This window comes from Podarcis raffonei, chromosome 7 (genome assembly GCF_027172205.1).
Source record: "Podarcis raffonei isolate rPodRaf1 chromosome 7, rPodRaf1.pri, whole genome shotgun sequence".
Taxonomy (NCBI): Eukaryota; Metazoa; Chordata; class Lepidosauria; order Squamata; family Lacertidae; genus Podarcis; species Podarcis raffonei.
This window is the reverse complement of record NC_070608.1, coordinates 23,789,418-23,816,082: the sequence shown is the minus strand read 5'-3', so window position 1 is coordinate 23,816,082 and position 26,665 is coordinate 23,789,418. Positions and strand designations below refer to the sequence as shown.

General features: G+C 43.1%; 1 protein-coding gene across 7 annotated transcripts in view; it reads left to right on the top strand.

Moving 5' to 3' along the window:
• Positions 1-26,665, top strand: part of VPS13B (vacuolar protein sorting 13 homolog B) — a 370,069-nt gene that overhangs the window by 137,068 nt on the left and 206,336 nt on the right. For 5 of the 7 annotated variants that reach the window (XR_008331404.1, XM_053395520.1, XM_053395519.1 and 2 more), the window contains exons 20-21: positions 2,655-2,764; positions 15,449-15,593. Coding sequence is in view for 6 of the 7 variants with exons in the window: in XM_053395520.1 (XP_053251495.1) it covers positions 2,655-2,764; positions 15,449-15,593 (255 nt within the window). In the remaining variant the exon portion in view is untranslated. Of the gene's footprint in view, positions 1-2,654; positions 2,765-4,166; positions 4,733-15,448; positions 15,594-26,665 lie in introns of those variants that run through there. The other 2 variants (XM_053395521.1, XM_053395524.1) reach the window with 2 other exon arrangements.

The window sequence follows — 26,665 nt, the reverse complement described above, 5'->3', positions numbered from 1 at the left end:
AATTGTTGATTTCTGGGAGTGGGGGTGCGTTTCCTGGTTTCAGAATGAAATGCAGGCACATTCCATTGAAGTCTATGGCAAAACCTCATGGAATTTTGATTCTTACCTGATAAAACTTGTGTGTGTGTGTGTGTGTTTGAATTTTCATGCTGTATAAGAGACTCTTATAGCTGAAGCTGAAGCAGAGGCTAAACTGAAAATTATCACAGTACTCTGGAGTATCCAATTGGAAAAGTATGCTTGGAATGTCAGTGTTTTGGCAGTATGCAGTAGCATCAAAACACCAAATGTTGTCTGCTATACTAAAATTAGAGACAGTTGGATATTTCCTTTTAGTGATTTATAGCTCTGTTATGTACCAGATTGTCTTGTATACAAAATTAAAGTTGTTTGCTCACATTCATATGGGATAAGTTGTGCTATTTATAGGCTCATGTGCATTAAAATCACACTCAAACATGTACCCACCCACACCCCTTCTGCATTACATAGAGAGCCACCTTAGTTTTTCCATTGGATATTACAGGCATAGGCAAACTCGGCCCTCCAGATGTTTTAGGACTACAACTCCCACCATCCCTAGCTAGCAGGACCGATGGTCAGGGATGATGGGAGTTGTAGTCCCAAAACATCTGGAGGGCCGAGTTTGCCTATGCCTGAACTGTATTCACCTCTCCTCCAGTGGATCAAGGTTCCTTCCAGTTTGACTATGCCAAGGATATTAGAAGCTGAATATGTTTGATTAGCCATATCAACTTGTGTAATACTAATAGGCTATGATTGTTTAGAATGCTTCTTATTAGTTTACTGGGGTCTCTTGCTGCCACCTTCATTACTAAAATATATGCTTGCCAGAATCATATTCTTAGCTACAGAAACCTTTCATGTTATTAGAACGGCAAAGCTTGCTATGCCATGTAGAAAACAAATGCCATGTAGTTTCATACTGAATATTTATACTGAGTATTAGATTACAAAAAAAAAGCATTACTATTTTAGCTTTAAGAATGCTTGGGAGTCATTTAAACTCTAATTAATTTCTCTTAATAGCTGTCTACTTGCAAAGGACAGCGGTATGATAATTGTTTTATGATGGTTAGTGTTTTACATAGAAGCCTCCTCCCCTGGATCATGGGAGCATGAAAGAATATGACACTTCATATGAAAAAAACCCGGGCTTCCATATACATGAAATACATAAACATTTGCAAACATATTTTCAAGTCAATTTTTTTTAAGTAAATGGGGTTTTTTATTCACATGTATATTTATTTACTGCCTTATTCAACACATTATGGATTTTGTGATTACACTAATGTTTCCAATATCTCTTTAATAAAAAATGTGGAAGGTTTCTGAGCTGGCATATGTATGGCTACTTCTATGTTAATATACATTGCACAGAGGCAAGTGGTTTTAGCCCTGTATATTCCATTATTTGCCAGATACAAGAGTGGCCAAAAAATAGACAACAAAGGCTGACTTGCTACTTGTTTGGAAACTGCAGTAAATTAAGGGCCATTGCACTCGTACTACAAGCATACACTGGTTTATTGCGAATAATTCCTATTGAAATCTATGTAAGATTTATTAATAATTAAATATGCTTAAGACATTTTGGAATGCATTTCAATAAATTTGAGTTACTATAATTATTTCTAAAAAAGAAAAGGCATTTGTCTAACACCTGTCTCTAAAAATCTTCTGCAAATTTATGATGAGACCCTGATACTAGTAGAGCTGATAGAATTTTCTTCTTCTTCTTTTACTAACTTTTAGGAGAACAAGATCAACTCTTCAGTTTTTGGTATTTTAATTGAATTAGATACTATGTAACCATGACCTAGAAGAAGTCTTTTATGTTTTAATCTTTTGATGTAGTATTCCCATGGCAATATATAAGGGCTCTCACTAAGTGTTGCTCTCACTAACACACACACACACACACACACACACACACACAGAGAGAGAGAGAGAGAGAGAGAGAGAGAGAGAGAGAGAGAGAAAGCCAGTGCTGTTGTAAAATAAACCTGCCAGCTCAGTATTATTATAGGAAGTACCATACTTTTCCATCTATAAGATGCCCCATGTATAAGATGCCCCCTATTTTTAGGGACTCAAATTTAAGAAAATTGGGGGAGATGGCACAGCTGCGGCAGCAACCAATCAAATGTCTACCCTATGCACCACCCATATATAAGACGACATCCACTTTTTAGCATGATTTTTAAAGAAAAAAACAGTCTTATACACGGAAAAATATGGTGACTGGTGTGCATGTAAAACCACCTGATGCTCTAACTCAGTAATTCAGTTTTCAAAGTGTATTCTGCCTGTGGCTACTCAATGGAAAATAATTGCAATTTTTGAACTCAAAACCATGGAATGGGTCCCTACAAAATGTACTATGTAATGATACAGTACCCAGCATTGCAGCTGCCACTCCCCAACCTTCCTTTTAATGTTGACTTTTATACTGTTTGTTTTGTATTGTAAACTGCCCCAGAGTTATATATGGGGTTCTGTAGAAAATAACGAGTATAGGTGTTTGGGATATTGCTACCCACGGTGTGTCCGAGAGGAGAGGGATTTTAAAAACATTTTCCCCCCATGTGTGTAATCTGTACATCTTTGTTATTTCTGTTGTTATGTAGGAGCCGTGCTTTTGGCCAGCATGCAGGGATTAACAGTCAATATCGATCCAATTTTATATACTTGGCTCACATACCAGCCTCAGAAGCGAAGCAGCAGACCGATGCAGCAGGTAAGAAATACTGAAATGCCTTCTCTTTGTGTGTACTTAAGTAGAATGTCTTGTCTACATTAGTGGGAGAGAAAACGAATGCCATCATCCTGCATCTCTTATAAGTATCTTGCTGTTCTTCAGTAGTAGAAGCACAGCTGTGCTTATTGTTAAAAATAGGAGTCTTCTGTTTTGTTAGTTGTTGCCTTATTTTATGTTCACTGTATAAGTGTGCTTCTATCAATCAATCATCTATCTATCTATCTATCTATCTATCTATCTATCTATCTATCTATTTTAGTTTACCCCCTTTGAGGACAACATCATTGAAAATGTAACTAATAAAATCAACAGATTTTATCCCCTCTAATGTAAAAAATGTATCTTTAAACAGGTAATTTGTGTGAAAACTGACTTCATTTTAATGATTTATGCCCAGATTAAAAGAAAAGGTTACATTATTTTTAGAAGTTAGCCAGATATATCTTGGGCTGTTCTCTAGGGGGTAAGCATGCCACCATTGAACGGCAGCCACAAAGAACAGTTTTCTGACTGTGTGAAGATATGTTTTCTGATCCCTGGGAAGTAAGGAATGAGGTCCACACACCTAATGGGACTTCCCCCCTACTTTCCCTTCCTAAATCTGCCTCCTAAATCTTCTCTAGAGAGTTGGGGGAACTCCCATAACAGGTTTAGGGGGTGGAGGGGGTGAAGTCCTTACCCTACTTAGTGATACATTGATATTCACACTAAGTTTCCTGACCCGTGTGTAATAATATACTGTATAGGTAGCATACTCTGCAGCAGGAGAGGCTGACCTGTGGCTGTCCATATGTTGTTGGACTCCCTATCAGCCCTAGAGAGAATGGCCAATAGCCAGGGAAGATGAGAGTTACACTTCAGCAACATCTGAATGATATATTTGCAAATAGGATTAATAAGTTTTAAATCAAAATGTTAATATGTTAAGCTGCTTCTTTAATGGCTAGCTAAAAGTTGAACATGGCATTGTATTGTTCATGAAGATTCTTCTTTAAACGTAACTTTAGTTAGGAGCCTTATGCTTTCAAAATATAGCAACATATGTCATATTTGTGCTTTTCCCACTGCAAATGAAAATGCAAGCCAAATTGTAGCGGCTGTTACATATTTGAATAAGAATCTATGTAGTTCCTGTTGCAACTATGTGGTTAGTGCTTTAGGGGCAAAAGAGGATGTTTTCCCATATCTGCATTTGGCTTCCGCATGTATCTGAACATTTCTCCCCATTTTGAATAGTGAACAATGTGGACATTCAGGTTTAAAAAAAAATAGTAAAGGTCCATGAAAAAGTTTATGAATGCCTGCATAAATCTGCATAATACCTTCTGACTTTCTTTACTGATCACTAGTAAAATACAGCATTTCTTTCTTTTTTTAAAAGGAAGAACAGATAACTTAAGTTCAGCTAAAAGTGTTGATTTATGGAAAACCAAGTTCATAATCATCCAGTATATCATCCAGTTATGATTATCACCCAGGCTGTCCAGAGTCTAAGCTGTGCTGCTGATGCCACCTCGGGACACACCCTATCTTTAAACAGGATATGCATTAACAAAGGGGAAGATTCAAGGGGAATATAAAGTTAGTGGGAAAAGTTTAGGAGCTGATGTTGTTGCACAAACTTAGCTGTCACAGAATGTAACAATAATAACTGCTGCCCTAGTGGCTGTGCAGCATCTGTCACAAGCACAAAACACTTGATAGATTGGGCTGTTGCACTGTGCTGAGAGCAATTTTCCCAATAGCGGAATGGTTGTTGTCCTTGTGGGCTGCAAAAACAGGAGATGACCCAGTGTGAAATATGCCTTCAAAGTCTAATATACTTATTTAATGGGGTGACCAGTGCCCACTAGACTTAGTGGGGCTGCTAGGAGGTCATGGATGCATGGGCAGCGAGTGGCCAAGTTGTTCTGGTTCACTACCCACATCCCTTGCAAATTACTGTGGACACTTCAAGCATTTGGTTCAGAAGGGGTCTCTGCTGTCACAATTTCTGAGTAATGTACATTACTCAGAAGTAAGCCCCACTGAATTCTATGGGGATTACTCCTTGGTAAGTATGTACAGGATTGCATCCTGAATTGGTTAATCTTAAAGGTACTACACAGGACTGTTTATAAGGGACCCCATAATTTTCCAGACCTATGTGAATAGATTATTTCCTTCTCTAGCTTATTCACTTCTAAATCCCCCCCCCCCGAATGCAGGATATGGTGGAAGGATATTTAAGTGGAGTAGGACCTAGGAGACCAGGATTAAAATCAGCTATGAAACTCACCATGTGACTTAGCGCCAGTCACCATCTCTCAGGCTAACCTACCTCACAGGGTTGCTTTGAGGATAGCAATGGGAAAATAAGACTCATGAATGTCACCTTGAGCTCCCAGGAAGAAAGGTGGGATGGATATAAACATAATACAGGCACATAAGGAACAAATAAAATAAGTTTGTCTCCAGCCAGCTTGCTCCTGATTTTGAACTGGGGTAGGGGGTCAGGTTCAAAATAAGGAAAAATAGCCTAACCTGAAAATCAAAGGAAAAGTAATCAGGGACACAATCAAGATATTCAGGCCTTGTAGGCCCTCAGCAAATCCAATTTGTCTGCTGGGACAAGCTTGCCTAAGTGTGTCATTCATGATCCCATACGACATATGGGCACTGCAGCCGGATTTCTCATCTGCACTGTCCTATTTTTTGTAATAGCATTTTAAGTTTGCCAAGGTGTCTTTTTATCCTCACAACAACCCTGTAAAGTAGACCATAGTCCAATTTTAGCAAAACAAAAACTGCAGCACTATCAAGTTTATTTTATTTTATTTTAAAATTATGGTATAAGCTGGGGGGGGGGGGGGTAAAGCCACTTTATCATGTGCAGTAGGCTTGGTAATCCATGAAAGTTCATGGAATAATACATTTTCTAGCCTCTAAAGTGCTGCTTCACTATTTCATTTCCACTGTAAGCCATGGTTAGTTGGCTGCCCCTTTGACTGAAAGTGTACAAGAGTAATGCTCCCATCACTGCAAAATGAAACAGTGACAGAGAGGAACATTAAGTTCAGTCCCCAGATCCTCTGGTGTGGCTCTTTGTTAAAGTTATGAGGACAAGGAGGCACTTGCCAATAGGCTTATTGAGAAGGAAAATGTGTAGGCAATGTTCCACCCAATCAAAATGCTGTCTAAGTGGTTTAACAATTAGCACCACTCATTCCTCCTCTTCTCAAACCACATCTTCCTCTCCCAGAGGAGACAGCATTAGGAAGTATAAGTTCCAGAAATAAATGCCACGAACATGCACAGAATTCACCAGCATCACCAGTGAGGAACCTCTGCTGCTATGTAATAAGATGATTCCACAACAGGTATCCTTTGCATTCATTGTATAAGCACCACAGTATAATATCCTGCAGGATCAGGCAAAAAGCCCATCTAGTCCAGCATCCTGTTCTCACAGTAGCTAAATAAACAACCCCCATGTAGCATTTTTAAACCTAAAACACAGGAATGCAGAATCTCAGAACTTCTCTCAAACCTAAACACACATGGACAAAACCTGTAGTTCCAATTACCCACAAGTGTTAAAAATTGCAACACACACACAAGCCACCCACCATTTCTTCTCCATATCCTTCTCCCTCTGTCACAAAATATTTGCAAAGTATAAAGTGAAAAGTTAATAATATTGAAAGATATCCACACACCTCACCATTGTTCTCTTCCTAACAAATACTAACGAAAAGCTAGCTGCTCTAAACTGGTAACCACACCGTTCGCCATGCTAGCTAAAACGAATGTGCTTTGAGGTCTGGGCGTTGCCCTAGGGCTGCCACAAGCACGCTTGGACTGCCCTTCAAGGTAGCCCTCCTAGGCTAATACTGAGACTGCTGGTTAGCCTCATAACAACAGATAGAATATAGTGTGGCTGACTTTCAGACCATCCAGTCACATGGTTTCCTGTTTAGAGACACAGGGGAGGGACCTGTGTGCCCTCTCTGTACCTTTACAGAGACCTGATTGGCTAGAGAACTGTAGATTGACAGAAATGCTTGCAGAGCTTCTCCATGTCCAAACAGAAGTATAGAATGTGTCTGGGACAGGAAAGAGTGTATGACGTTGATATTTTGTGGGGAATATATTTTTTTAATTGCTTGACATTTTCCTTAGGAGGGCTGTACCATAGTGGACCTGCCTCCACCGAATGTTTTTGATATTGCTTTTGCTATATAATTAATAACATCAGTTTTTCTAATATACTCCTTTATAAATCCAGTTGGTTACTTTTGTACCTTTACATGCTGATTGCAGCATCTGGGCTTGATGAGGCATGTGGCCCTCACCTGTTCTGTACCTCCTCCAGTTGAGGAATCACACACTTCCTCCCACAGCTAGCGAGCCTCACCTGGCCAGCTAGAAAGCTTGTGTCGTGGGCCTTTGCCTGCCTTAGCCAACTAAAGCACCCCTCCTGCTGTTCCCGATGCCTCAGAGCCTGCCGTGTTCGTGGGGACAGGGGCCCCTCTGGTGATGGGTCCTGCTACTCTTGTTTCTGTGAATTGACCCCCATTGCCTCGCCATCCTCCATCACCCTGTGAGTACTTCCTTCCCCATCCACAGCTTGCTCCGGTATGTTGTAGTCCCGGCTGCACCCCTCGTGGGATCCTCTTCCTCCTTCCCATCATCCTGCCAGTGTTGAAAAGAAATAATAATTACTTTAAATGCCGTTGCTGAGGTATAAAGCTTCTTTTTTTTTAAATGAAGGAAACCATCAATAGTATTGTGTTAATTTTATGCCATGTGGTGAACCACGAGGTAGGATAATACTATTTTTATTCATACCAGCCTTCAAGCAGCTCAGAATGGCAAATTTGTCTTTTATCCAAAGTACCAGCAAGGCCCAGACTTCATTAATTCCCTTTAAACATCCTTAGACTGGTCTCTGATCTGCTATGTGTAATATATAATCTGTATGCCAGACACTTAACTAACATACATACATACATACATACATATGGCACATGTTTCCTCCAAGGAGCTCAAGGTGACACATGTCTCTCCCCTATGCATCCCCCCCAAAAAAAAACAACTGTTTGAGGCAAATAATGCCAGAGATGGTAGCAGGCCCAAGTTCACCAAATAGCCTTCACAGCTGTGTTGAGATTTGAAATTTGGTCCTCCTAGTCCTGCGGTGACACTCTAGCCACCACACCAGCTCTCTCAGCATATATCTTTTTTAGCATAAATAAATAAATAGTTTATTGATCTATGGCTGGATACTTAAATTTAGGACTTAAAATAGTTAACGTTCATTCAGGGGAAATGTCAAATTGAGTACCCTTGATAAAGCTCACTTTTGAGGGTCAGTCTACTATTTGCTACATTTTAGTTAATGTTTTCCAAAAAAAACATATGTGGGTTTGGCTGCATTAATCCCATTGACTTCAACAAATAGAAAGCCTCTTCCCCAGCTTTGAAAATATACCCCGTAATGCTTGCTCTGTGGCTTTAGATATTTTCCACAGTGATGCATTAAAAGGTTAGGTAAAAGCCATGTAATTATTGTGCATTCTATACAATCTTGCGACTGTTCAAGAGAGGGGGAAAAGCATATGTCCACATGTGTTCTCCTCTAACCATCTGGTCTACATCAAGACAATATCTGCATTAAAAATAACTGTAGTGTTCTATATTTGTCAGCCTTCCTTGAAATACAGTTTTCTAGTGGAGATCAATTTAGACACAAAATTAAGACACGTGTGCATTGCGTGAAGGGGAATTGTGAGTGGAATGAGGCTGCAGGGCTGTGCAGCGTTAGGTGTAGATGTCTGGTAGAGAAAGGCTTTCCTTTGCAAATGTCTGTGCCTGATGTGTTGCTGTCAGAAACAGAGTCAGACACACCTCATTACCTTAGGGCAGACCAGAGTTCTCCACTCACATCCCTTTGTTTGTGCGATTCCTCTTCATGCAGCATACAGTGTAGTGAAACGTCCTGTATATACTTGCAATTACCATAACACTTTTGTTTGCACAAAGAAATGAGAACAGTGAGAGTTAATAGTTTATAGACATGGAAGGTTTATTTGTTTGTATGAGGACCAGTTATAAATCATCTCCATACTATTGGTGATTCCGCGGTTCTCAACAACAACAGATGACTCTTGCTGTTCTTTATTAAGCTTTGTCTTAGGGTCATCCAGAGAGGAGGAGGAGGCTTCATGTCACAAAAAAGGTCATTTAGGTCCCACTTTTCTGTGTGTGCAATTGGCACACAAACACTCAACCACTCTGTGTGTAGATAATCTGAACAGTAGTGTTGAAGGACTATGGCCCATTTCAGATGTTAGGTACTCCAGTCAACAAACCATGACTAGGTAATAGTTTCAGTCTCTTGTCTGAGAGCCAACAATGGTTACATTGGTTCAGACATATTGTAAACCATACATGTGAGTGAGACCCAGGGTGTGAGCTCTATAGAAGAGGGATCTGTGCCAAAAATGTGTCAGACATTTGCCCTACTTCCCCTTAAGACAATTCCAATGCTACACACCCGTTCTCCTATCGCTGGGAACTGGTAATAATGGTGGACTTGGCTCCTTGGCTCCAACTAGAGGCACCAAATAAATATGTAAAAATATGCAATTTCGTTCTGAAATAAATGCTAATTTGTGCTCTGGTGGATGTTGTACAAAGGATACGTGCAAAATCAAAACAGAAAACGTGAAAAGCTGTTCTTATATAATAAATATGCTATTGGATATTTTGCCGCTTCTTTATTGCTGTTTACTTTGCTATTAATTAGGTGAGTCACCCAATTATATTCTCTCTCTCCCCCCCTCCCATTTATATTCCATCTTCCTTCTATAGAACTCAGAGTGGTATAAATAGGATTTCTTTTTGGTCCCCCATTCAGGCATTGACCAAACCAGTCCTGCTTAGCATTAACAAAGTTGCTGTATCATGTGTCTTCAGATCATGTCCATTATAGTGGCTGAGTCTAGATTTTTAATGTAAAAAACCCGTAAATTGCCTTTGAAGAAAATGTAGCATCAGTAACTGCAGCTTGATAGTTGGCACGCATCCATTTCTTTGTATACCAGGAAATGGCTGTGACTTTATATTGAAAAGTATAAGGTTCTATTTTTATTGTTGTGTGACTCTCTTTTATTGCCATCATGTCAGTTCCAAAGTGGTAATGTAATAAAGGTAACAGTGTATTATTCTATGCAAGTAGAACTGTTTTTGAAATGTGGAGCTATTCATTATATTTTGCTCAGTTGTAGTAGCCTCCAGTAGAAAAGTGTTTCCAATAATGATGTTGAATAAGTAAGCCGAAATCTCACTTCTTTCATTGCTTTTGTTTTTATTCAGTTCATTTTGGATTTCAGAAATAGTGCTCTAGTCTTTGTTATTTTAACTCATTTGCAACTGCTCATTCTACATGCATATTATATGGCTTTGTTTTTCATCTGTTAATTTTTGCCTGCTGTAATTGTTACCTCTGTTTTATATACATTATAAAATGAAAGAATAATAAAAAAATACAAAAAAGAAATAATGCACTAGTAAAACACACTGCATTGTTCAGGAGCCTAATTCAATTCTCTCCTTTCTGGAGAACAAAATAGCATAAATCCGTCATCACAACCCTTTCTGAGCCATGAAATTAGTTTTTTTTTTCATATGGGTCATACATCCTTAGCATTCCAGAGATGAGAATTTGAAATTTTTAATACTTCATACACGGTGCCATGGCACAGATGTTTTCAGAGCCCTAAAAATAACTGAGCACTTCTTTTAAATGATGCATTCTTTCAGAAAGCTCATGTGGCTTATTGAAGCAGAATGTTGTGACTGAGTCAGTCCAAAGTGCACATGCCAGATCTTCCTGTGTCCTCTGGCTTTTCCTTTCCTTTTGCTTCACAGCTCCTGTTGTTGAACTCGCAGAACCTACTTTCCAAACTTGGAGAATTTTAAAAACAGTTTGTAGTGTGGTGTGGAGAGCTGCTGAAGAAAACGAACGCCTGCAAAAACCATTGCATGCTTTCTCTCCTTTTCACATTGTGTTATTGGCTTGCCAGAATAGCAGTCTAATATGTTTGTGTTTTAATGTGGATTTAGATTTTGGTTTTATGGGCCTTTGGGTCCCCCCCCCCCCAATTTCAATGCTGATCCTAAAGTTTCTGCATGGAACTAAGTCAGGGACAGCCAACCCATTAAGTAGGGTGAAGCAGCTGCCTCAGGCAACGCCCATGTGGGTCCCACCCCCAGCCTCCTGCCTCCACCACTGGCACCAGCATTGATTTCCAGAGAGAACTTCCAAAATATTGCAAGATATTGCAATGATTCAGCAGAGGAAACACAGCCCAGAATAACTAATGAGATAGTACAAGAATACTTGGCTAGTCTAGATGTATTCAAGTCTCCAGGGCCAGATGAACTGCATCCAAGAGTATTAAAAGAACTGGCAGATGTGATTTCAGAACCACTGGCAGTCATCTTTGAGAATTCCTGGAGAACAGGCGAAGTCCCGGCAGACTGGAGGAGGGCAAATGTTGTCCCTATTTTCAAAAAGGGGGAAAGAGAGGACCCAAATAATTACCGCCCAGTCAGTCTGACATCAATACCAGGGAAGATTCTGGAGCAGATCATTAAGCAAACAGTCTGTGAGCACCTGGAAAGGAATGCTGTGATCACCAATAGTCAGCATGGATTTCTGAAAAATAAGTCATGTCAGACTAACCTGATCTCGTTTTTTGACAGAATTACAAGCCTGGTAGATGAAGGGAACGCAGTGGATGTAGCCTACCTTGATTTCAGCAAGGCATTTGACAAGGTGCCCCATGATATTCTTGTAAAGAAGCTGGTAAAATGCGGTCTTGACTATGCTACCACTCAGTGGATTTGTAACTGGCTGACTGACCGAACCCAAAGGGTGCTCATCAATGGTTCCTCTTCATCCTGGAGAAGAGTGACTAGTGGGGTGCCACAGGGTTCTGTCTTGGGCCCGGTCTTATTCAACATCTTTATCAACGACTTGGATGATGGACTCAAGGGCATCCTGATCAAATTTGCAGATGACACCAAACTGGGAGGGGTGGCTAACACCCCAGAGGACAGGAACACACTTCAAAACGACCTTGACAGATTAGAGAACTGGGCCAAAACAAACAAGATGAATTTTAACAGGGAGAAATGTAAAGTATTGCACTTGGGCAAAAAAAATGAGAGGCACAAATACAAGATGGGTGACACCTGGCTTGAGAGCACTACATGTGAAAAGGATCTAGGAGTCTTGGTTGACCACAAACTTGACATGAGCCAACAGTGTGACGCGGCAGCTAAAAAAGCCAATGCAATTCTGGGCTGCATCAATAGGAGTATAGCATCTAGATCAAGGGAAGTAATAGTGCCACTGTATTCTGCTCTGGTCAGACCTCACCTGGAGTACTGTGTCCAGTTCTGGGCACCACAGTTCAAGAAGGACATTGACAAACTGGAACGTGTCCAGAGGAGGGCAACCAAAATGGTCAAAGGCCTGGAAACGATGCCTTATGAGGAACGGCTAAGGGAGCTGGGCATGTTTAGCCTGGAGAAGAGGAGGTTAAGGGGTGATATGATAGCCATGTTCAAATATATAAAAGGATGTCAAATAGAGGAGGGAGAAAGGTTGTTTTCTGCTGCTCCAGAGAAGTGGACACGGAGCAATGGATACAAACTACAAGAAAGAAGATTCCACCTAAACATTAGGAAGAACTTCCTGACAGTAAGAGCTGTTCGACAGTGGAATTTGCTGCCAAGGAGTGTGGTGGAGTCTCCTTCTTTGGAGGTCTTTAAGCAGAGGCTTGACAACCATATGTCAGGAGTGCTCTGATGGTGTTTCCTGCTTGGCAGGGGGTTGGACTCGATGGCCCTTGTGGTCTCTTCCAACTCTATGATTCTATGATTCTATGATTCTATCTCACAGAGCGTGAGAGATCACATAAGATTGCCGCTTCTCTGTGGTTGGTGCTGTTGGCAGAGGAGGGGGCAGAGGTGACTAGGTGGCAGAGTAGGAACAGTAAGGTAAAGGTAAAGGGACCCCTGACCATTAGGTCCAGTCGTGGCCGACTCTGGGGTTGTGGCGCTCATCTTGCTTTATTGGCTGAGGGAGCCGGCGTACAGCTTCCGGGTCATGTGGCCAGCGTGACTAAGCCACTTCTGGTGAACCAGAGCAGCGCACGGAAATGACGTTTACCTTCCCGCCAGAGCGGTACCTATTTATCTACTTGCACTTTGACATGCTTTTGAACTGCTAGGTTGGCAGGAGCAGGTGATAAGATTTAAATAGTATCTTAAAATTTAAAATGAAACCCTATTGATAATATCAGTGAATTGAGATGTTGTTAATTTTGTAAGACATTTCTGGTATCACTTAAATGTATATCAATACAGTTGAGTATCTTCATATGTTTATCAATTATTGTCAGATACATCATTTTCAAAATTAGCAGGAACTTTGGTATGGATCTTTTTATTTGCCACATGCAAATTGCCATATTACCTCCTCATAATGCAGAACAATTCTGACTGAATGTATTTTCTCATTATTAAGCAGTTTTCTAGAGATAGTTGACATAATTAGCATAGTTATATTTGAATAATTGAAATCTTTAATTCTCATAAATACATTCCAGTTGCTTAGTTTTCTGTTAACTGTGAGTGTTTTCTTCTTCTAACGTTAAGGTGGCTGTGCAGAAGTGATAGAGATAACAAATCAATGTTGTATCACTTGCCTAAGAATCCTTCTCATGTTCTCCAGCTGTGGTGCAGTTGTCATTTGCTATTTTTTCCAACTGCAATTTCCTTGCTGGTTTGTGGCTAAAACCCAACATCTTGATCATTTTCCACCCAGTTTAAGATTGATCTTTCATTTACTTTATAGTTACAGCCAGCAGTGCCAAAAAGCTGGCAAAATTGTATTGGGTGTCATCAGCTTCAGCTTCAAGCCTGAGTGCAGTGAGCAAAGATGAAACAGCTGTTTCATTGTCCAGACCAGCACCCAGTACATGGCCATAATTTTTTCCATCTTTCTCTGGCTGTGATCATTTTTATTTCTCCCTCATTTCAAATAGCATAGTGTACAATATTTACCCTTCTCTACTGTTATACCAAACTGACTATATTTTCAAGCCATATTTTTGCATCAAACTAGTTGTACTGTCTCCGACTTTTGTTCTGCCAGGTTTTCACCTTTCTTTTATATTTGACATAGTAGCATCTTGGCAACAGTATGGTCAGTAGTTGAGAAAAGAGGAGGGAAATGTCTTGTTTCGTACTTTTTTTAAGAAGACAGTTGTATGGTGTTTTTTTAGAATTGTAACCGAGAATTAAAATGACATGTAGCAGTCCTATCTTTTGTATATTGGCATCCAATAATAGAATTAGGAGCTAGACTTCAGGTGTCACTGCAATCCTCTAGTCTTAGTATGAAGAACTGGCTGCATACATAAGTGCCCAAGAGGAGAGCTACTGTTATGGATCAGGAAATGCTTAAGCAGTGGGGAGCAGACAGTAGGAATAAATTGACGTCTTTCCAAATGGAGGGATGTACAGCGTTGAGTTCACCAAGGATCGGTATTGGGAACTGTGCTTTTTAACTTGTTCTCAAATGAAACAGAGTTAGGGGTGAGCGTGAGGTGGCCAGGTTTGCTGATGATACTAAATTGTTCAGGGTCATTAAAACAAAAAGAGATTGTGAAAAGCTCTAAAAGGACTCTTCCAAACTAAGAGAATGAGTGGTAAAATGGCAAATGCAATTCAGTATAGACAAATGTAAAGTGATGTGTGTTGGGTCAAAAAAAGAATAATCTTAATTTCACATTTATGCTAGTGAGGTTTGAAGTGGCCGTGAATGAGAGCTTGGGATCATAGCAGGTATCTTGAGGAAGATGTTGATCCTGTGTTTGGCATCTGTGAAAAAGGAAAATTTTGTGCTAGGGATTATTAGTAAAGTTTTTCTTCCTCTCTCATAATGTTAGAACATCCAGTGAATATGAATGCTGGAAGATTCAGGACAGATAAAAGGAAGTATGGGAAAGTTAAACTGTGGGACTTGCTCAGATAGCTGCCATCTTGAATGGCTGTACAAGTGCATTAGATAAACACATGGATAAACACTGTTTATCTGGGAGCCTTTAGGCTTACACATTTGCACTAAGCCATGGTTTGTCTTAGCATCTTAGCATGATGTGCAAACCAGGTTTCTGGCTCCCATAGCTGTAACTCTGCTCTACAATATGGGGATAATAATCCTTTGGGACAAATTCTTAGACTGGCATCCAAAACAACTGCAGGGCTACCAAAACTGTTGACAGTGACTAAGATTACAATGATGTGTAATGTTAGGGCTCTTTCAGCAGAAACTTAGTAAAAGCTTGTTTTCTGTAATTGTTAGGAAGAACAAATGGAGTGGAGTTGTATACAAGAATGTGACTATTAAAGCTTTTCATCATTCCATTTTCACAATTTGCTTTGGCATTCTATATGCTTTAGTTACTAAGTCAAAGCTTTTCCCTAGGAACTTATGGTGATAAAAGTACTGCTTATAGTGCCCTTCCTATGATATGAAGTATCTTTTCCTATGTACTGTTCATAGTTTCTGAGTAAGTCACTGTACTTTTTTTCTTTTTCTAGCAGTCTGGATCTGTTTCTCTGGGGACACCAGTGACTAGGAAAAAAGAGGATGAGGTATCAGTTGGAAGTATGCCTTTGGCTAAACAGCAATCAAATCAGGCCTCTGAATATGCCAGCAGCCCTGTCAAAACAAAAACTGTAACAGGTATGTTTTGTTTTCAGTTAAATCAACCCATTCTCCAGGAACTCCCCCCCCCCTTGACATGTGTACATTCCTGCAGGGTCAGGTGTACGTATCGGGACACATTTCTGCAGTTAATGTAGAAAGCTTCATATACAATTTCTGCAGTTTTAATGGATATATTTTCAGTTCAGTTCTACAATGTTAGATCACATTTTCTAACTTTAATCCCAAATTATTTTTATAGTACTTCATTTTAATACATCATTGGGTCAGCTCAAGTTTAGTGGCCTCTCCAAAAAGATAGATGTTCAGAGAATGCTTTAGTGAACATAGTGTATCTTAATTTTTTCAATGCTGTTGTATAAACAAGGCACAATGTGGTATAATGGCAAAGAGTGTTGTGTTTGGTTGCAGGAAACTTGAGCTGAAATCCACACTTTGCACTGAGGCTTGCAAGATGGGGTTTTTTTTTTGCAAGTGTAGAGGGAGATAACATATTGTAAATAATAGGTCACCTGGTACATAATGCAGGAGGGTTATTATATTGCATGCCATGCTTTTGGGCTTCTTGGAGGCACCTCTGGGAAATGGAATGCTGGACTAGATAGACCCTTGGTCTGTTAGGCCGAATTGCTGTGATACCATGACCGCTGTCTTTCCCTGGGACTTGGGCAAATCTGTCATAAAATCAATGGACACCACCTCCCAGGGTTTTCCCGGCGTGGATAAGGGTTCCAGTAATCCTGGACTTCCGGGTTAGCGCCATCGGCTAATGGCGGATTCCCTCCGAGCTCCAGAGGGAATTGGCTCCGCAGGATCCGGGTCTTGCTGCTGCGGCAACGCGGGGACCCTCAGAAATCACAGGCGCTGAAGCCTGTGAACCTGGTGACTCGGCGGGCACCATTTGCGCCCCCCCGACCCGCAAAGGAGCCTTTTTAAAGGCTTCGGAATGGGGGACGGGGTGAGCGGCGCGGTGCTGAGAGTCGACTGCTTCCCCTGCGGAGTGAAGCCGCATGCCATGGTCGGAGAGCGCTGACTTCTTCTTGTGAACAATTGGACTCTAAAAGCAACAACCCGTGACTAATACGGAAATTGGATTTGTAAAGAAAAAAAATTTTTTTAATTAGGCACGATCGGGGAAGGCGCAAACAGGAAGTCCGTCTCCCCGTCTTATAAATAATCTAAAGCAAGGACTAGCTAACTAAGGTCGAGAGAATTTCTTCTTCTTTATTGGGTAAAAGACATTAATTTCATGATTTGGCAGTATAAGTAATTTCACTGGAGGATAAGAGTTAATTTTGAGAGCTGAAGTGCCACCCCCCCGGACCCGGGAGTGATCCGCGAGAGAGCCTGTTGAGGAGATATAGAAGAGTTTGACAGCTGTCAAATTAGCTGTCAAGAAGGAAAAAGAGAACTTTGTTTCTGCTGTCTCTGCTGGATATATTTGCTACAATTTGGTTATATTTTGTTGAAAACAAGGAAGAACTGATACAAACTAACTTGATTTTGGATTTGAACTGGAAGGAAGATAAAGTAACCAAAATCCCTCTAGAGGGGATTTTGGGACATTACAAGAATGGCTGAAGGAGGAAAAATTCAAGCTAAATTGGACAGAGTGTTTCTTCTCTTGGGAAAGTTACAAGGCCAAATTGATGTTTTGGCTACAAATGTTGCAACTCTGGACTTAACAGTAAACAAATTCATTGAATTTGATAAGGACTTGACTCATGAAGTCCATGCAGCTGGACAAGAAGAGAAACTTGAAAGATTTGAGAGTGTGGAGAAAGAGATATATGTTGTTTCTGAGGAAAAGGAAGGAGGAGATGTAATGTTGCAGATGACAAAGGAGAGCCAGAGGCCTGACATGATGGCTACAAAGGAAAATAAGTACTGGATGATGAAAATCTGTTTTGAATTGAAGATTGAAGAATGGAGAGATCTCCTTATGTGGAGATCTGAAGACCTATGGATTACAAATTTGATGAAGGTGAAAGTTGGAGCTTTTGGGACATTTGGACTTAAAAGGAGTAAGAAACAAGATTCGGGCTCCACTTTTAAGTATGGAGGTCTGGCTGGAAGAAATATGGACCCTATCAGGACAGAGCTTCTCCGAGATCTGGTAATATTAAGGACTACCAAAAAAACCGGCAGAGAGGAATTGAGAGAGAATTAAGAGCCTCGGACGTGAGGTCTCCAGGCTGATAGTAGACTAAGACTGATGGACATTTGTTGGGGATTGAAACCGGGAAAGGGTGGGGTGGGGTTTGGGAATCCAAAGGGTGCAGAATTATAATCTGTTTTTTTTATTTTGTTTTGTTATTAGTATGAAAATTGGGGAATTCGTGGAAGGGAATTTGGTTCGACTTTAGAAAAAAGTTTTAAGAATGAGCACTGATGTTTAAATACTGATGTTTATAAGTTAAAATTGGTTTTTTAAAAATGAATTAAATATAAAAAGGTCAAAAATTGGGGACAATAACTTGTTGAATTAACAATTTGAATTGGAATATAAGAAGGGGAGGTGTGGGGAAGTCAGGGAAATATGTTATTGAAAATAAGGATTGTAAACTTTATGTGTTTTAAACTTTTTTGTTTTTTCTTTTTCATTTTTTAATGTATAAAGGTGGAAAAACTCAATAAATATCTTTTTTTAAAAAAAAGGGTTCCAGTAATCCTGCGGGGGCAACCCACTCCCCCTTTGCCCTTTGGCAGCGGTCGCACCCCTGTACATATTCCCGTACATCCTCCCTCACCCTGGGCCACCAGAACTGCCTGGTCACAAGCATCATGGTTTTGTGCTGTCCAAAGTGCCCAGCTGTGGGGTTGTCGTGGAGTTGTTTGAGTACCTTTCCCCTCAGGCCCTCCACCGGTACGTACAGCGCTCCCCTATAGTACAGCACCCCTTCCTTCTCCTCAAACCCTTCTTGGGTTCCTCTTCCGTCTTGGAGTTCCCGGATTTTAGTTTGCGCGAACACGTCGTTTCTGGTCAGCCCGGCTAGTTCTCGTTTCCCCACCAAAGTTCCCCCACACACCCATCGGTCCTCGGGGATCACGTGTCGTTTCTCCGGCGGCCCTTCTCCTTCCAAGTACTCCGGTTTCCGCGAGAGAGCATCTGCTCTTACGTTTTCCTCTCCGGGCACGTATCGGATTTCAAAGAAAAACTTGGAGAACTCCTGTGCCCATCGAATCTGTCTCTGGTTGAGTACTCGTGCGGTCCTCCAGTACTCAAAGTTCTTGTGATCTGTGCAAACCTGGATCTGTTGTTGCGCCCCTATCAGTAGATGACGCCAACGACGAAAGGCCGCGTAGATCGCCAGCAGTTCGCGGTCATACATGGTATAGTTTTGCTCCGACTTGCTCAGTTTTCTCGAGAAAAAGGCACACGGTTTCCATTCCTGCTTGCTCCTCCCTGGCTGCAAAAGGACCGCCCCGATGGCTCTGTCGGATGCGTCGGTCTCTAGCCTCATGGGTTTCTCCAGATCTACGTGCAGGAGTTGCTCTTCCGATGCGAACACCTTCTTCAGTTTTTCAAATGATTGCTGGGCCTCCTCTGTCCACACAAACTTCCTTTTGCTACTGAGACAATCCGTGATGGGCGCTGTCAAGTGGGCGAAGTTCTTGATGAACTTCCTGTAGAAGTTGCTGAACCCTAGCAACCTCTGCACGTCCTTCCGTGTTTTGGGAGCCTTCCACTCCAGCACTGCCTGCACCTTGCTTGGGTCCATCGCTAGGCCTTTGTCAGACAACTTGTACCCCAGAAACTCGACTTCTCTGGCCTGAAACTGACTTTTTTCCAGCTTGACCCACAACTGGTGCTTCTGCAGCCGTTGTAACATTTCTTTGACGTCTCTGACATGTTGCTCCTCGTTGACCGAATATATTAAGACGTCGTCCAAGAAGGCTACGCAGTTCTTGTACAGCAGAGACCCCAACACGTGGTGCATGAAAGCTTGAAAACAGGCGGAGCCCGACTGTAATCCAAAAGGCATAACTAAGTACTCAAAGGCCCCTAGGGGTGTGAACATTGTGGTCTTCCATTCATCCCCCTCCCTCATCCTGATCAAATTGTAGGCGCCCCTGAGGTCCAGCTTGGTAAAAATTTTCCCTTTCCTCACTCGCATTATTATTATTATTTATTATTATTTATTTATTTACGGCTATTAGCCCATAAAATATGTACAAACATAAAAACACAAAGACATAAAAACCGATATATCCGACAACAGAAGGTGAACACCACGATGCAAGGGTGGGTCATTGAGCAGAGCCAAATGACAGCTTGGGGCCAGGAGAGCTCCAAGGGACGGATCACAGAAAAAGGAGAACGAGATCCGACATGCACTCTCTGTTGGGATACTGCCAGGGAGATAAAGTCCATCTGAGCCCCCAAGCTCGGTGCCGGACGATCCATCGACCTCCCGTAGTCACGCAGTACCAGCAATTTAGCGACACTAAGCCTCAGGCTTAGTGCACACTCTAACAGCAGAATTCACACAGCATGAAGTTGCACAGCATGAGAGCAGAACATGCATATTTACAGTTTTATTCAGCGTTGGTCAGAACAAAGAAGGCATGACCGTCTGCTCCGACTGCTCAGGCAAAACAGCAGAAAATGAAAGGAACTTACAACATAAACATCCAGTGAGACAGGAAATTACGCAGGCTGTTATACAAACATCCTGCTCCCTTTTAAGGTGGAACGGAAATATCCTAACATCCTCCCCCTTTCCGTGTAACCTGTAGTACCTGTGGTTCAACCCAATTGCAACCTTTGTGCGTAAACCTTAAGTTGTTCTCTGTTAACAACCTTAGACAACAGATCAGCAGGAATTTCATTTCCTGGCATGTAGGACACCTGAATGAGTCCTTTCTGAATACACTCTCTTGCACGATGTAGCTTAATCTGCAAGTACTTGGTCCTTTGCTTGCAACTCTCCGAGTTCAGCAAAGCCAAACAAGATCTATTGTCTTGATACACTTGTATAGGACATTTCACAGAAACCCCAATGTCCTTAAACAGTTGCATCAACCATTCACAATCCATGAGTGAAAATGACAGAGCATTGAGTTCTGCTTCACAGGAACTTAGGCTAACTGTCGTCTGCTTTTTGCACAACCAGTCAAACAGGCAGTGGTTGTACATGTAGCATACTCCAGAAGTGCTTGTACCATCCGTGGTGTCACTTCCAAAACTTGCATCTGCAAAGATTTCAAGACCTCCAGTCTTCTGACTGGTGAACCTCAGCCTGTAGTGCATAGTCCCTTTCAAATACCGGGCTATGCGCTTCAGAGCTTTCCAATCCTGAACAGTAGGATTGTTAGCATGTCTGCTAAGCAGGTTAGTGCTTACAGCAATGTCAGGTCTCGAACATCTAGCAATGAAATTCAACTTGCCTAGAATGCATCTGTACAGCGTTGTGTCAGAAAACGCTTCAGCAGTACTATCTACCTGGTAACCTGTCACCATCGGTGTGTCTGCTGGGTTTGCATCAACCAAATTCAACCTGGTTAATACATCAGCAATTTTCTGTGTTTGGTGTACCAGAAAATTACCTGCTTGGTCCCTCTCCACCTGCAGAGAAAGATAGTTGGATACCTCACCAAGATCCTTCATGTCAAAGTGCTCCTTCAGCTGAGCTAGGGTGCTTTGGTAAAAAGCCTGATTCTTCCAAAACATCAGAAGATCATCAACAAAACATAAACAATACAGTTTGTTTTGCCCCTCCTCCTTGACAAACACACATGGATCAGCTTTGCCCTGGTGAAAACCTAGAGAAAGCAACGTTTCAGTGAGTTTTGTGTTCCAACACCTGGCACTCTGCTTGAGACCATATAAGGATTTCCGCAGTTTACAGACCATTCCCTTCTGTATCTGCATCCCGTCAGGTGGAAGCATGTACAGCTCCTCCCCCAAAATCCCGTACAAAAAAGCTGTATTTATGTCATGATGGGAAACATGCAGTTTCTCCTCCGCAGCGATCTTGAGCATCAGCCGAATGCTCTCATATTTGACCGTGGGTGAGTAGGTCTCGTGGTAATCCTGCCCTGGTACCTGTGAAAAACCTCTGGCAACCAATCTGGCTTTGTGTCTGACAACCTTGCCACTCTGGTCTGTCTTGGCCTTGAAGACCCATTTGCTGCCAACCAGTCTCATCCCTGGGACTACCGGTACCAGCTCCCAAGTTTGGTTCCTGTTCAAGGAATCAACTTCAGCCTTCATGGCATTAAGCCAAGGCTCAGCATCTTTAGAGGTTAACTCCTGGACCTCTTTGAAGCTTGAAGGTTCCCACACCTTCTCTGAGCTACTAAGAACGGCAGTTGCTGTCTTAGCAAACTCATCAGCAAATCTCTTTGGAGGTTTGCCTTTGGTCGCCCTTTCAGACCTGCGAACCAGACGCAAGTCTTCTGGACTCATCTCCTCCTTCTTAGGAGAAAAGTGACCAATGGTGAACAGTGGTTCTTCCAGTTCATTGTCAGACTCATCAGATGGTCTGACTGAGGCCTTTGCGCTCTTGTAGTCTGCTGTGTCATCACTGTCACTGACAGCAGCAGCAGCGCCGCCCACTGAACTGGAATCCGAACTCTGATCATCATCATTATCATCATCCTCATCCTCAGTTTCCTCAGCTTTCTCAGCATGATCTGCTTTGTTCACATCACCTTCATCCTCCTCTGGGTAACTCTGCAAAATTCCCACATTTCCCCCCCACTTAGGATTGTACTCAACACTCCTTGTGAACTTTATGGATTTTGAGTTAGTCATCCATACCCTGTATGCACCTTTTTCGTACCCCATGAACAAACCATGTGCCCCACGCTTCCCAAGCTTGTTGCTTTGTGGGGTGTGCACCCACATGTCAGAACCAAAGATTCTCAAGTGCTTGACATTAGGTTTCTTACCAAACATCTTCTCATAGGGAGTGCAGCCAATAGGTGATGACAGTCTCCTGTTAAAAGAATAAACAAAATTCGCCAAAGCCTCCCCCCAAAACTTCTCAGGGAGATTGGCATCATGCAACAAGGTTTTTATCCCTTGCAGCAACGTTTGATTTGCTCTCTCCGCAAGCCCATTCATCCATGGCGATCTAGGCGTTGACAAATCATGCTGGATTCCCTTCTCAGTCAGGAAAGCTTCAAACTGCTGAGAAGTGAACTCCCCGCCCCGATCAGTAAACAGACAGCCAATACGTTTACCATGAGCATTCTCCAACCAAGCACAGAATGCCTTGAACCTAGGAAATGCTTGCGATTTCTGCTCGAGCATAAACACATGAATGTACCTGGAAAAAGAATCAATTAGAACCATGAAGTACCTTGCTCCTCCCAAAGAGGGCGCTAGAGGACCTACCAGGTCTGCGTGAACTAGCTGGTAGGGTTTGGAAGCCTGCCTGCTAGACTCCTTGCCTTTTGGAGCAACCTTCACCTTGTTCTCTGCACAAGATACACATTTCATGTGAAACTTACAAGGTTTGATGTCCAAACCTTCAACCAACCCAGGCATCTTGGCTAGCGCTTGCCAAGATAAATGACAAAATCTTCTATGTGCATCGTGAATGCATCCTGCATGAAGAACCTTGTTAGTTTGTGCAACACAACAAGTATCAGCATTAGATATAACAGCATTGTCATCATAAGTTAGACAGAACAAACCATCCATCAACTTTGCATGCAAAATGTCCTCTTTGCCTTTGATGACACAGACATTCCTCTTGAAGGAAACTTCAAAACCACGCCCATTCAGCTGTGGGACACTAAGCAAATTGTCCGCAGCTCCTGGAACAAAAAGTACATTGCTGATGGTGGTATGCAGACTTGCAAGTTTCACAGTCCCAACTCCTGCAGCTTGCAAAGTCCTTCCATCAGCCAGCTGGACCTCTCCATCTTGAGGTGTGAAGGAGATAAACAGATGGCGGTCTTTGGTGAGATGGCGCGTGGCCCCAGAGTCAATAACAAACCTGGCCTTGGCCTTGTTTAACACCGGCGTGGGCTTTTGCAGCTTGCCTTTAGCCTTTGGTGAAGCTGTGCCAGCAAACATAGCCTTGTTTTCCACTGGCGAGGGCTTTTGCAACTTGCCCCCCTGCTCCTGGCCATCAGACGTGCCTTTAGCCTTTGGTGGAGCTGTGCCAGCAAACATAGCCTTGTTTTCCACTGGCGTGGGCTTTTGCAACTTGCCCCCCCGCTCCTGGCCATCAGACGTGCCTTTAGCCTTTGGTGGAGCTGTGCCAGCAAACATAGCCTTGTTTTCCACTGGCATGGGCTTTTGCAACTTGCCCCCCCCGCTCCTGGCCATCTGCAGGCTTTATCCTTTGTTTACACCTGGCCTTCCGGCCTCTGCATAGGCTCTGACCTTGGTTCTCACGAGAAACAGAGCTCTCAGCTGCCGACTCCTTGGCTCCCCCTGGAGGCTTGAATGCTGCCTGGGATGACGTGACGGTCTGCTCCCCCTGCAGCTTGCAACCGGTGCCCTCAGCATCCCTGCATTCACTAGCATTCTGGGAAACAGCCAGGACCTCCGATGCATTCAAACACTGGGCTGGGATTATTGGCTGGTGGGCCTTTTTCAAAGCATCCCACATGTCACGTGCCGTGAGATTTCCAGCAAGCGTCTTTATTTCCTCCAGAGAGACGGATAAGACTATAATATCAATGGCCCTCGAATTCTGGCCCTGCCATTTCTCTGTCCGAGGAACTGGAGTGGCTTCTGATATAGTATGCCAGACTCCAAACTGACGCAGCAAACTCTCACACCATTCTGCCCAGCTCTGATAATTGTGCCGATTTAACTTTGGGCACTCAGTGGCCTCCGAAGCTTGGAAAAACTCCATTCCAGCTTTTTACGTGAGCCGTTATGCCTTGGAAGACGTGTTATCTCGGCAGCCCATTAATCACGATGCCTCTGGCTCGGCTCCCAGGCCAATTAGTCTTTGCCGGACATCAAAGACTTTTCCGCGGCAAACAGAAAAGCCTCTGCTTTCACTTTTCCAGCACATACCTTTCAGCAGTCTGTCGCTGTCTTACTCTCCTGCAAGTGCCGTGAATCTGGGCCCATAACCTGTTGTTGGGATACTGCCAGGGAGATAAAGTCCATCTGAGCCCCCAAGCTCGGTGCCGGACGATCCATCGACCTCCCGTAGTCACGCAGTACCAGCAATTTAGCGACACTAAGCCTCAGGCTTAGTGCACACTCTAACAGCAGAATTCACACAGCATGAAGTTACACAGCATGAGAGCAGAACATGCATATTTACAGTTTTATTCAGCGTTGGTCAGAACAAAGAAGGCATGACCGTCTGCTCCGACTGCTCAGGCAAAACAGCAGAAAACGAAAGGAACTTACAACATAAACATCCTGTGAGACAGGAAATTACGCAGGCTGTTATACAAACATCCTGCTCCCTTTTAAGGTGGAACGGAAATATCCTAACACTCTCATCATAACAGTTCGATTAGTTTTGATGTTGTTGTTTTTTGGTGGTTTTTGAGTGTGAGATAACTGCATTCAGGAATCTCGCCACCTGCAGAGTCACAGAAGGATCTGTATCCTGCAAAAGCAGTGCGGCGTGTGACTCAACAGGCCTGCCAACCAAGCGCAGTAAAGCAGGACCCAGGAATTTAGTCCTGGCTATGCTATGTAGGGGACAGTTGAACATTATATGTGAAAGAGATTCAACAGTTTCCCCGTCACACACGCATAGCGGAGACACCAAACCCTTGGAAAATCTGTGGCTCAGCAGGTTCGATGGAAGGACATTGAACCTTGCACGAATAAATGCAAGTCGGTGTGGTACTGATGAAAGAGATGACATGTATGATGGAAGGCCAAGTGGTGGGGTTATTCCGTGATACCTGGGGGAGCAGACACCCCCACCCCTGGCGAGGTTGTGTTGATTTTCATTGTCCGCTAATCTTTGCTCAATAAGGCTTTTGGCTGATGTCAATGTCGTCAATCCTGAGCATTGGGAAGGTCACGGGTTCCGACACCAAATTGATGGCCCTATAGTCCACAACGAGCCTGGGTTTATTTGTGTCTTTTTTGTCCACAAAGAACACCGGACTGCCCCCCACCGCTTTTGATTCTCTTATGAAGCCTCTTTTCAGGTTCTTGTCAATAAATTCCCGCAACTCCTTCATCTCCCTGTCCGACATGGCATACAGCTTACCCACTGGCAGCTGCACCCCCGGGAGCAAGTTGATCTGGCAGTCAAAGGGCCTATGGGGTGGCAGTCTATCTGCCTCCTTCTCGCTGAAGACATCCCGCAGATCTGCATATTGCGGCGGCACCTCTCCCTTCTGCTCCACAGTCATCCCAGCCACCCTGGCCACGCTCATCCTTGGGGTTTCTCCTCCTAGACAGTGTTCCAGGCAGTAAGCTGACCCAAAGGTGACTGTCCTCTGATGCCATGCCACCACTGGATCATGTTGTGCTAGCCAGCTCATCCCTAATATTATTGGGGGCCCTGCTAGTGAGGCGACGTGAAAGGCGATGGTCTCCGAGTGCCTGGACACCCTCATTCTCAATGGTGGGATCTGGTGTGTCACTTCCCCTCCTAGAAGCTCCCTGCCATCAATGGTGGTTACTTGCAAGGGGAAATCCAAAGGCAGTAAGTGGAGCTGGTGCTCTAATGCAAAGTCTTTGCTGAAGAAATTACATGAGCTGCCTGAATCCAGCATCCCTTTCACCTTGACTGGGTGCCCGTTCGGGAGTTCTAGCACCACTTTGATGGCTATAGCCGCCTTAGGGGGGTCTGGTTGGGGCACTTCTACTGGTTGCTGGCCTGGCTGCTGTGCCCGCTGAGTGGCAGCCAAGCGTTCCCGTTTCCCTGTTCCTGTTCCTTTTCCACCTCCTCCTCACCCCCTGCGGCTCCCACCATTCCTTGCCAGGCCTTTCTTTGAGGGCATGCCCTGGCAAAATGTCCTGGCCGCTGGCAAAGGAAACACTTCTTGGTGGTTTTCCAATCCTTTCCCTCCTTCTTGCGACCTTCGCTGGAGCTTGAAACTTCCCCCGCGCGCGCCCCATCTATTTCCATTGGCTCCGCCGGCGGGGAAGGCTGCCTTGGTATTTCAGGAATGCGGTAGTCATGGCAACGTTGCTC